The following is an 11,951-nucleotide window of genomic DNA, read 5'->3' on the forward strand; positions in this document are numbered from 1 at the left end:
AAGTTAGGTCTTCTGGAGGCTTCAAGGGCTCCACCAGCTCCTCTTGGTCCAGAGCCATCCTGTATGTGTGTGGAAGTGGGGAGGAAGGGGCTCAGCAGCCGAGGTTAAAGCACCCCTGGGAGAAGTGAGTCCTTAGAGAAAATCCTTTATCCAGCCGCTGAGGGCAACTCACCTCCCCATCCCACCCAGGACCCTCCCAACGTGGGTCCACTGATGGGTGGACTTGAATCCAGTGCTCAGGGGCATGAGGAGGTGGGCAGAAAGAACAGCCTGCACAGCTGCCATCTATTCCTTGCCCGCTTCATAGTCCTGGTGCCCAGGGCCTGGGCTGAGGAGCGCAGGGGTACCCAGGCCCCCTCACTCTCAGACCCCTGGACCTTCGTGGCAAACTGAGGCCCTGAGGGGTCCTTAGGAGCCAGCAGGAACTCACAGGGCACCCACTGCCCCACTGTCTCCTGTCTGCACAGGGGCTTCCTCAGAAGCCATGAGGGGGGGCTGAGACCAACAGAAAGTGTCCGTATCCTCCCCACCCCCAGTGGTCCCTCCCTACCTGGGTCCTCACCATCTGAGTGACCGAGTGACATGGGCCTCTGTTCTGGGACTCAGAGACCAGGGTGAGGTCCTAGGGCATCTTGGGGGTAGGGTGGCTGAGCTGCTAGCCTGAAAGCCTGGGTAAGAAGTAGAGGCAAGGCCAGGGGTGGTGGATGTGGACCTGCAGGCCACTGTGGCCACTCCTGCCCCCCTTCCCCCAGCTGATAAATCTTGGCGGATCCCTGGCTGTAGCCCTTATCTGCCACCATCCTTCAGCCAGGACAAATCATCCCAGCGGGACCCAGAGGGCAAGGCTCCGTGTCGGCAGAGACGCTGCCGTGAAGCATGCTGCACAGTTGGTCAGCATTCATGCACATCTCAGTGGGAGGAGGCCCACAGGACGGGGCTTCCCTCACTGGACATCAGCTACTGGTCACTGGTGTCCGCCCTGCCCTCCAACCCCATGAGACAGGGTCCTGGGGTTCCTATGCTAGAGGCTGGTAAGAGAGCAGGGCAGAGGGTCCTGTAGCCTCCAGCAAGGGAGTTTCTTGAAACCCAGAAAGCCTATCTTTCCTTAGCTGCTTTGCTACTGGGCCTGGGTCCCTGGAAGAAGGATGAACCCTCAGGCACACTGGCCACACCTGAGGGCATCTAAGCACGTGGTCCCAAGTAAGCTAATGGTGCCACCTCTCTGAGCCTCACTTTCCCCATCTTGGCAGTCTGTAGTTACCTCTACTGCCAGCCACAGAGTCTGCAGGGCCAAAGGGGCAGGCTGGAGTTGGATCGGCAGCAACCCCCCAACACCCACCCCCACCCCCTCCCCAGCAAGCAGCCCGTCCTGGCCCTGCCCGGGCAGATCCAGAATCTCTGCTAAATCCTCTATTTAATTTTCTTCTCAGGGAATTGTAGGAGGTTTGCAGATAAAACTGAGCTGATAAAACAGGGATTTGGCTGTGTTCAAAGGTGGCAGGCCCGGCAACCCTCCCCCATGGGCCTGGTGGCTCTTCACTTCTCTACAGGGACAGCTCCCAGGCCTGAGGAGGGTCCCTTGGAGGGCACAGGAGGACGAGACCAAGGCCCTGTAGGACTGTGGGATGTTTCAGCGTATTTCCCAAGCAACCCTGGCTGGCTGGGCAGTGGGTATCCGGGGCCAGTCAGGGTGGCGTTCCATCATTTACTTGCGAGTGTGTCTGTCCTGTCCCAAGCTGGCTTCTCTCCTACGTCCCAGTGCAGCTGCCTGGGCTTCACTGGTGACAGGCTCCTTCCCTGAAGGGAGCTCAGCTTATAACCACCTCACCATTAAGTCAAGCGCAGGCAGCTCCCTGCCCACCTCTTGGCACACATCTGTTGCACACACATGTTTCTGTGCGTCTCACATCCGTGTCTCGGATCCCAGCTGCCCTTCAACTGCGGGCTGGGCCTCTGTTCGCTTTCTTCTGCTACGTGTCATGGGGGAGGAAGCTTGCTTTCACTGGCTGCTCCTTGTCTTTTTTTTTTTTTTTTTAGTTCCTCATTTGTAATCAGTTTCCACAGCTGGAGTTATAGCTTTGCATCATCTGGGCAGACGCGGCACCCAGCCGCTGGGAGGTGCCCACAGATCTTTCCTAGAGAGCTGGATGCACTGTGAGACCCATGCCCAGTTCCACCCACACTGGGTTTTGAGATTTTGATGTTTTCTCATTTTGGTGGGTGTGGTGGTAGTTGCTTAGATTTTTATTATTTTTAATGTTCCACACACAGACCCTCCCCAAACTGCCATGAACCATTTTGCTCTGTTTACCACTAGCTGTATGGCAGTAAGGGGGGGCTGAACCCAGGGCCTCTGAGAACGCTAAACAAGTGCTCTCCTGCTCTACCAGTGAGCTACAGCCCCGGTGGCCCTTGGTGTAGTCTTCCTTTTGAGACAGGGTCTCACCAAGCTTCCCAGGGAGCTTGTCCAGTGAGACTGACGGCAAGCCTTGGACTTGTGATCCCGCCTGCCTCAGCCTTCTTTGTAGCTGAGACTACTGGCCTATGTGACCTGACCTGGTAACAGTTTCATCCCCATGTTTTCAATAGAAGACATATAAATATAATATTGATTAAATATAGTAAGCATATATAAATATAATAAATATTAAAGGTGGGCCCCACCTTGTGCCCTCTATCTGGGGGTGCAGGTGGGAATGTAGAAGAGGGAGAGTTAGCCCTCCAGCCTCCTGGGCTACCTTGCCTGCCAAGTGGAGAGGCTCAGGCATGGTTCCTTCCAGCAGCCAGGACATTGGGCTCCGCCCCCTGCCAGCGCTCTGCCCACCCATGTCCTTTCACCTTGTCCCACCCTCTGGGGGCTGATGCCCCTGCAGGAGATGGGGCTTCCAGAGTAGATCTTAGAGCCACCAGGGAGATGGCATCCTCAAAGCCCACTTCTTCTCCACCCCTGTGAAGAAACTTCCTCCTGGAAGTGCTCAGCCCCTTGCTTCCCACCCCTGCCTGTGGCAGTCCTGGCTCAGGGATGTCCAGGTCGTTGTTAAATGCTCCCTTACCCTGGCTTGTGTGGCCTGCAGTCCCGCCCCCTGCAATGAGCCCTGCAGGTGGGCCTGCCCAGGCCAGGAGAGCTGTGTGTGCCGTCATTCCAGGCAGAAGTGAGTGGGGAGGCTGGCAAGGGTAGGAGGCAGCCAGATGGCTGCATCTCTCCTCTGCCGGCCGTCACATCCATGCGACCTTGGGCCATCTCAGCCCGGGCCTCCTGGGATGTGCTTGTCAGGAATGGAAGCTGTGGGTCTGTGTGGAGGTGACAAGCTCCTCTCCCCAGCTGGTATCTTGCAGGCTGGAGACAGAACTAAGGGGAGGGGCCTTTGGCCTTGGAAGGTTACTAGCTGATATAGCAGGAGGGGTTGCTCCCAGCCAGACCCCTGCTAACAAAGGTGCCTATGGGGACAGACATGCTTGCTGAATTCCAGGGTGACCACTATTCCTGGGAGGAACTGGAGGTCCAAGATTTGCAGGCCAAGGTCATTGGTCTAGGGTCGATCAGGATGCAGTACAGATGCTTCTCAGGACCCCCCAAAACCAGGGTCAGGGTCAAGATGCCCTTCTGTAGCCAGGACCAGTGGGTCTGTAGCCACCTCTGAGCTAGCAGGACAGAGACAAGGGTGCGGGCAGGGCAGGGCTGGGGAACCTCCTCGGCTCTTAGTCATTTCTCTCTCAGGGGCACTGCATCCACTCGGGATGACCTTAGTCCAGGCAGGGGGGACAGAGTGGGGGTCTGAGATGAGGGTGAGCAGGATGTGTGTGTGCCCACTGCCCCCAGTGGGAAGGGCAGGCAGGGGGCATCCACTATAGTTTCCTGTACAGCTTTTTCCTGGGTAGAGGCCCCGGTCCCTGGGGGCCGTGGACAGAGTATGGATGGGACCACACCCTCCTGACCCCCCCAAGGTCTCCAAAGCTACTGGAGAGGAGTCTGGGGGCTTTGCCCATGGGGACCTCCATGTGTCTTCATACTCCATTTTCCCACTGTGAATCCAATTTGAAAACAAATGTAGCATACCAGAGCACCCTAGTTCTATGCCCCACTGTGACTGTGCCTATCCCATCTGCCTCATGATAACCTTGTGCAGTGGCTAGTGTCCTTTGTGGGGGAAACAGGCTGGAGGGGCCCTGCTTGGCCACACACTGGCACCTTCACCCTACAATGTCTCTTACCTCTGCACTGAGGGCCACACTTGGGGTTACAGCTGATGAGGACAAAGGTTCATCCCATCCCAGCAGGAGGCCAGTCCTCTGGGGCCTGGGGACCTGAGCCCTTCCTTGGGACTATCCTGACACAGGGCAGCCTGTGTGACTTGACTTTCCCCATTAGTCTATAAGTCCCATGAGAAAATAATCACCTAGATTTGGAGGCTGAGGGAGTGACTGATTTGGGGCCGGAGTCTTCCCTGGCAGTGCCCTGGGTCCACAGGGCAGGGATGAGCCCTACCTGTGAGAAAATATGTCATCTAAAATGCAAGCTGGCTGGGCATGGTGGCACAGGCCTTTAATTCCAGCTCTTGGGAGGAGAAGTAGAAGGATCACCGAGTGTTCGAGGCCACCCTGAGACTACAGAGTTAATTTCAGGTCAGCCTGGACCAGAGAGAGACCCTACCTCAAAAAACCAAAATAAATAAAATAAATAAAACACAAGCAGGCTCCTTCTGGTGGAGTTAGGGATGGTCCTTCCGCTGCTACTATCAGGGGAAATAGGGTCACAGAGGAGCTCTAGGGGTTCCACATTAGCCCCTAAGGACCTTTGACCTCTTGCTCTTTAAGTACAACAGAAATCCTTGCTTGGGCTGAGCTGGGAAAGTCTCAGGGCTGCGTTTGTCCCCGTAGCTCACATTGACAAAACCCTAGTGACCCTCCTGGCATAAACACCATGGCCCACCTTTGGGAGATTGTCAGCCAGCATGAAGTAAGGTGCCAGAAGCTTCAGGTTCAATGGCAGAGAAGGATGGCAGAAGGGCACAGCTTGGGCAATGGCCTGCGGGTGAGACCGGGCTGGTGGGCCAAGGAGCCACCTGGAATCACCGTGGCTGGAACAGGAGACAGATCAACCATAGATGAGGCAGGAGAGAGGCAGAGGGGGCGGGGGCTGGGCTCCTGTGTTGGGTAGGATGGTGCATTTCCTGCTAAGAGGGCCAAGTGTGTGTCTGTCTCCAGGGAAGGCTAAGTGGGAGAGGCGATGAGGCCATCAAGAACGGACCAATTTGAAAATAGAGAAATAGGTGACTGGCAGCATTTCACGGCCCATGGTGACCTCTGCTGGCCATGTTGGTTACTGCATGGGCTGTTTTTAAAAAATTTATTTATTTATTTATTTATTTATTTATTTATTTATTTATTTATTTGAGAGAGAGACAGACAGACAGACGGAGAGAGAAAGTATGATTGGTGGTCACACATTTCGAGTCCCTCTGGTAGCCTGGGACAAGACCTCTTTCCTGCCTCTGAAGAACAGCTGAGGGCTCAATTCAACCTCCTAGGTCACCCTTGTAATGAGTTCCAGCTGGGACACTGAAGGGCAGGAGAGGGTTCCGGCCCTCAGGCAGAGTGGCCTGGGAGCAGATGTGACCAAAACTAAGCCCCCAAGAAAGTCTTGGTGACTCAGGTAGAAGAAGGCCTGGTCCCTCATACCACAGCATGAGCAATGGGACTGGGCTGTAGGTCCCAAGGTGGCTTGGGGGAATCTATGGTGCTGGGGACTCCTGGGCAGGGAGGGAAGCCTCTGGGGCTGAGGAATAAGTCAGCACCCTAAAGTCTGAGGCCTGAGGCCCACACACTAGGTCCAGCTCCTCCATTGCAAAGGGCTCATCCAGTGGATGAACCTCCTCCGATCTGCTCCAACTGAGCAGAGCTGTGTTCAGGACATGGCGCCAATGAGAGGAATGAAGGGCAGAAGAGTGCAGGAAGGGGGACAGGGTACTAGGGGCTTCAGCCCCGAGGACAGGGACACAGAGGCCTAGGAGTGGCCCCAGGACTCTCTAGTGAACATGCATCCCGAGCCTCTGCTGCTTGGGCCATGAAGGGGTGGAGAGGGTTGAGGCTGGTCTGGCCCTTTAAGAGGGCAGTTCTGCCCCTCTCCAGAGTGCACCTGTTGCCGAGCAACAGGGGGCCCTTGGTGTATACAATATCTCTGAATCTACCAAGAGTTCTGTTCAGGACGGAGTGGCTAGTATTGCCCTGCTGCTTGTACCTGGACGATTGACCAGTGACCCTCCCTTCACTCCCACTCCTACCCAAGTGACCCTCTCCTTTCTCCCCACTCCTGCCTGGCCCTGGGTGGCCAGCAGCATGGCACAGACAGATGTGCTTCTGACCAAGGAGCCTGCCCCACAGTCAATACCGGTCTGCGAGTTGCCTTGCAAGAAGCATGATGTGGCCTGCAACACTGGCGCCTACACATCCTCCGGCCTGGCCACCGCCGGCTTCCGCACTGCCAAGTACCTAGTGAACGAGTGGTTCCAGAACTGCTATGCCCGCTACCACCAGGCCTTCGCAGACCGGGACCACTCGGAACGCCAGCGGCATGAGAGCCAGCAGCTGGCGGCCGAGACAGAGGCGCTGGCCCAGCGCACGCAGCAGGACTCCACGCTCAAGGTGGGCCAGCGCCTGGAGGACATGCACTGCTGGAAGTCGGAGCTGCAGAGGGAAGTGGACCAGCTCACCAGCGAGACCGACCTGCTGCTGGCGCAGAAGCAGCGGCTGGAGCGTGCCCTGGATGCCACCGCGGTGCCTTTCTCCATCGCCATGGACAACCTGCAGTGCCGCGAGCGCCGCCAGCACCCGGACCTCGTGCGCGACTACGTGGAGGTGGAGCTGTTCAAGGTGCGGCCCGTGTGTCCCATGGCTGCAGTTGGGACACGCAGGGCCTTTTGCCCATGTTGGACCTCTGGTCTCTCGGCCTTGGGACTTTTGCCCTTGGGCCCCTGACTTCCAAGCAACTATCTGTTTTTTGGAACCCCTCCCCATCTCCAGCCCACCAGGGTCCAAGGACATCAAGTCTGACCCTGAGCTCTTTGAGGCTGCCCTGTCCCTTGGCTCTCACGGTAGAAATCCAGGCCAGGCCGGCGCTGCAGGCATGGAGCGGTAGACAGGGTCATAGCTCTTGTCCGTCCCTCCCAGTGTGCCAGTCTCAAAGAGCCTCGCCTAGCCTGGAATAGCCCAGAAATTGGGAGACCAAGGTAGAAGGATTGCAAGTTCCCTGGCCATCCTGGACTGTTTAGTGAGACCACGTTCACAAAGCAAAACCACCCTGCCCTTCCTTCCTCAGGTCTCTCCTTCAAATCCAGCACAACTTGTCCTTGGGTGTTCAGAAAGGATAGGGGGTTACCCAGTCTGGGCATTGCTCCTGGTTCCACAGAACTCTGAAGGGTTCAGAGATGAGGCTTCCCGTGGTGGGCCCCAGACCCAGACCTCTTTCAGCCACCTCGGCACAGGGAGAGACCCAGCCCACAGGGCTTTGCACATGAGGGGATTTTTGGTACCCAGAAAATAAAATTGTCAGAGGTAAAAGGAAATCCAGGGTTTCCCTCCTATTTTTTACGAGAGTTCTGGCTCCTTGGGCTTTGGGGTCCTTAGAGATGGTCTAGGGCCTGAGAAAATACCAGTGGGCATTGCGGGAGAGGGGTCCCTTTGAGGATGACCCTAGAGACAGGGGGAACTGTCATGGTGACTACTAGCTGCCCAAGTACCTACTTACAACATACCTAAAACATGGTCAAACACCCGGAATGAACCCAGTATGCTCTCACCCATTTCTTGAAGAAAAAACCAAAACAACTAAGGTGAAGGTCCCTGAGGGGGTTGGGCCCACACTTCAGCTCCTCCTGCTGTCAGAGTCCCTCACCCAGAGGAGCGTGGGGAACTGCTGCTCAGGCGAGCGTCCTCCTCCCAGGAAGCGGAGCTCATCAGAAACATCCAGGACCTCCTGAAAAGAACCATCCTGCAAGCCGTGACCCAGATACGGTGGGTCATAGTGACCCCTTGGGGCTGAGGGACAGCCCTTGACCCCCCCCCCCAATCAGGCTGGCCATGGGGCAGATCACCTTGCACCATGACCCTGTCACTCAGAGAGGGCGGAGCACAGCAGGGGCACAGGGCTGGGAGGGGGCACTGCTGGGCTGGGCAGGCACAGGCAGGTTCCACATCTGTTCTGTAGCCTGGACGCTGCTGACCAGCAAAGGGCCCAGGAGCCATGAGGGCTACAGCTGAGCAGGAAGTGGACTCCTGCCTGCTTTTGGGAGGGGTCTCCAGCTAGCGCGCTGCCTTCTAGGGTACCCTGGCCTATGGCCCGTCCTGAACCCCATTCCCAGGGAGAATCGGGAACAGAAGGAGACCTGTGAGATGGACTGGTCAGACAAAGTGGAAGCCTACAACATCGATGACACCTGCGCCCACTACCACAACCAAAGCACCCAGGTTCAGTTCCACCCACACTCCAGCAAGTTCGAGGAGAGGTAGGTAGGAGCCTGGACACACCTGCCCTGTCCCCCCAACCAGCTGTGCCTGACAAATCTGAGGGACTCCTGCCCTTAGACTCCTGACCCCAGATTCCCTCACCTCCCAGCCTACTAGGACACCTCTGTCTGCCCCTGGGATAGTCGAGTGGGAAGACCTCTCCGAGAGCCCAAGGGCCCAGCACCCGCCATACAGCAAGTGGGCGGGCAGCTCCCGTTGTGCTTCCACTCGCGGCCGGCAGAGGGCGCGCGGCGTCCGGCGGAGGCGCAGGGGCGGAGCGGGAGGACCGCGAGGGGACGCCAGGGGGACACCGGGCCCGGGGTGGGGGCTGCGGCCGGGCGGGCCGGGCCGGGCCGGGGCCGGCGACACTGACACACCCCACCCGCAGCGCCTCCACGCCCGAGACTTGGACCAAGTTCACCCAGGACAACCTGCTCCGTGCGGAGCGTGAGCGCCTGGCTTCGGCGAACCTGAGAGCGCTCATCGACTGCATCCTGCGGGACACGGCCGAGGACCTGCGGCTGCAGTGCGACGCCGTCAACCAGGCCTTCTCCCGCCGCTGCGAGGAGCTGGAGGACGCGCGCTACAAGCTGCAATATCACCTGAACAAGGTGGGGCCACGGGACACACTCCTTCCCCGGACACGCCCACACCTACCGGAGAGCTGCCCCTGCGAGGCATAGCCTATTTGTGCCTCGGGTCGTGCCCACCCACTCTGGGACACATTCACCACAACACACACACACACGCACACCCCACCCGGGACACGATCACCTCAGCACATGCCCACTATATGGCCTGCCCACCTGCTCCAGGTGTGCTCATCCACACCTAGGTCAGGCCCATCCGACCGGGGACACGCCCACTATAGGACACACCTCTCCCCCTCCACCCACCAGGACACTTCTACCCAAGTCCAGAACGCCCCAGCCAGCAGGCCTACCCCTGTTTGGACGCACACCCCTTCATATCTGTACCTATTGCACTCCCGCAGGTGCCCAGCCACCTCCAGAGGCAGAACGGGGAGTACTGCAATGGGGGCTGGGGGAGACTTGTCCATCCCACACCTAGGGCCTGTAGGAAGTGGCATGGTTCCCATGGGGATGGAAGGAGATGTTTTATGTGGTTAACAGAGAGGCTCAGGCTAGTTGCCTTCTGTGCTGTTATGATCTGGTCAGCAGGCTCCTCTGCGCTGCTCACCCTGATGGACCCCGGAAGCAAACATCCACACACCTTTGTGGACTTCCTGAGCTAGTTACACTTGGGAGTGGTCCGCTGGAATGGCCACCAAGTGACTGACCAGCAAGGTGTTCAGCTGCGGGAGCAGCACCCAGGGTGGACAAGCAGGAAGGGAGGAAGCCCAACATGCCTCACCAGCCCTGGAAGCCAGCAGGGTTCTGCTTTTGGTTTTCAGTGTGGCTTTTGCTGCCTCCAAGTCCCTGGGGATCTTGGTCAGGGACAGGGGGCAACAGGCGGCTGCCCTGGCCCAGATCCCTCTGGGTCCCTTGGCTCAGTGTCTCTAGCCGGGGCCTGGATGAGGGAGCTAGGAGGATGGGGGAATGGGGAAGGAGCTGACCTGGTCTGTCCCTTCGCACGTTCTGGGGCTGGGGACCCTGGCACCCTGTTTGTCCCAGGCTCATAACGCTCCTCTGCAGACACTACGGGAGATCACAGACCAGGAGCAGCAGGTGGGTGCACTGAAGCAGGCCATCAAAGACAAGGAGGCGCCTCTGCGCGTGGCCCAGACCCGTCTGTACCAGCGCTCACACCGGCCCAATGTGGAGCTCTGCCGGGATGCTGCGCAGTTCAGGTGCCAGCACCACAGAGGCGGTCTTGGGTAGCCAGGGTGCTCTTAAGCCTCTTGACCTTCCTCGGTTGTGGAGGCTCCCACGAATCCTGCCCCATAGGAGCATTCCTCCCACACATGATCAGACCCGGGACACTGGGCGTGGGCCTGGGAGTGGGCTTGAATGTCGGGGATGACAAGGTGCCCCAGGAGCCACCCCAGTGTACTTTGCCTTTTTGGAAAAGCCTGGGGTCTGACAGCCTGGGCTCCTGAGGCCAGACAGGGCCGTTGCCCACCCTGAACTTCTGATGTAACCATGTGACGCACACACTCTGCAGGCATGTAAGAGCATGCCTTTTCTCTTCTCTATCCAGTGTCCAGTTGCCGATCTAAGCATAAGTGTGTCTTCTTCCTTCTTTGCCCCTTAATTTGGCCTAGAATTAGGGTTCAAGGGCGTGTCTTGCACGAGGCTAACTTGTCACTGCTTATCACAGCCACCAGGTGGCACTGTTGCACCAGCTCCCGCTCCAGTGTGGCTGGGGAGGCTCCTCTGAGCTTAGAGGGGGCCACCGTTTTCATTCACACCCCAGTTCCCAGGGGGTCCCGCAATGCTGGAGGGACACTTTGGGTTCCCTGTGGAACGACTGGGGTCCTTTGTGGCTTCTTAGCTTGGACTTCCCACTAGCCCCAGGCAATCTGTCTACTCCTCCCCCGACTCACGCCCCCCGCCCCCCCACAGGCTGATGAGCGAGGTGGAGGAGTTGACCACGTCCCTGGCTGCGCTGAAGGACAAGCTACAGGACGCAGAGCAGGCGCTGCGGAACCTGGAGGACACACGCATGAGCCTGGAGAAGGACATCGCCGTCAAGAGCAACAGCCTCTTCATCGACCGCCAGAAGTGCATGAACCACCGCAACCGCTACCCCAGTGTCTTCCAGCTGGCCGGCTACCAGTGACCCAGGCTGGCACCTGGCCACCCCACCCCAATAAAGAGCACCATAGCTGCCCACCTTGTGTTGCAGGGTGGGGAGACCAGTGCTATCTGTCTAGGTGATCTCTCAGTCCCTTGGACAGCCAGCCTTTGCCCGGGCCTGTCATCGCTCACAGCCCCAGGACATGAGCAGTCCAGGTGAAGACAGGAGGCCCAGCCTGGCCCAGCGCTCCCATTTGGCTGGACTTCTGCCTTCACCAGCAGCCGGCTGGGGGTGGGGGGGCTTTGGACATCTCCCCTGCACTCCCAACCTCACCAATCCTCCACTGGACTCCTTCCTCCACCTGACATCCTTCCTGCTGCTCAGGCCATTCAGAGGGATTCTCCAGACAGAGCCCCACCCTAGCCATACCCCAGTGACCACCCACAGCCCAGCAGCACTCAATTGACCATTATCCCCAGGTGAGGGCCTGTGGGGGCAATTACACCCTGGAAATTTGTGTGGGAGAGGGTCCTGTCCCCCATCCCAGCCTGCAGAGAGCAAGGGAGGGGGAGCAGCTGTCAGCCCCTCACACATGACACTGACCTGGCCTCAGCTCCTGCTGTCCCTCCCGCCCCCCATACGGGCCGACCTGCCGCATCCCCACGTTGACTCCAGGCAGAGACACCTGGAGAGGTCCTCAAGCAAGAGAGCCTTCCAGGAATGGGAGCCCAGAAGAGATTGTATGGCAG

The 11,951-nt window shown here is 58.2% G+C and overlaps 1 protein-coding gene across 1 annotated transcript; it reads left to right on the forward strand.

The window, feature by feature from the left end:
- Positions 1-6,218: 6,218 nt before the first annotated feature.
- Tekt4 (tektin 4) lies at positions 6,219-11,337 on the forward strand. The gene is made up of 6 exons (XM_004652139.2): positions 6,219-6,870; positions 7,940-8,014; positions 8,362-8,501; positions 8,891-9,113; positions 10,158-10,312; positions 11,028-11,337. The coding sequence occupies exons 1-6, from the start codon at positions 6,337-6,339 to the stop codon at positions 11,242-11,244; spliced, it is 1,344 nt and encodes a 447-aa protein (XP_004652196.2). The 5' UTR covers positions 6,219-6,336; the 3' UTR covers positions 11,245-11,337.
- Positions 11,338-11,951: the final 614 nt, after the last annotated feature.

The sequence above is a fragment of the Jaculus jaculus genome, chromosome 11, assembly GCF_020740685.1.
Source record: "Jaculus jaculus isolate mJacJac1 chromosome 11, mJacJac1.mat.Y.cur, whole genome shotgun sequence".
Taxonomy (NCBI): Eukaryota; Metazoa; Chordata; class Mammalia; order Rodentia; family Dipodidae; genus Jaculus; species Jaculus jaculus.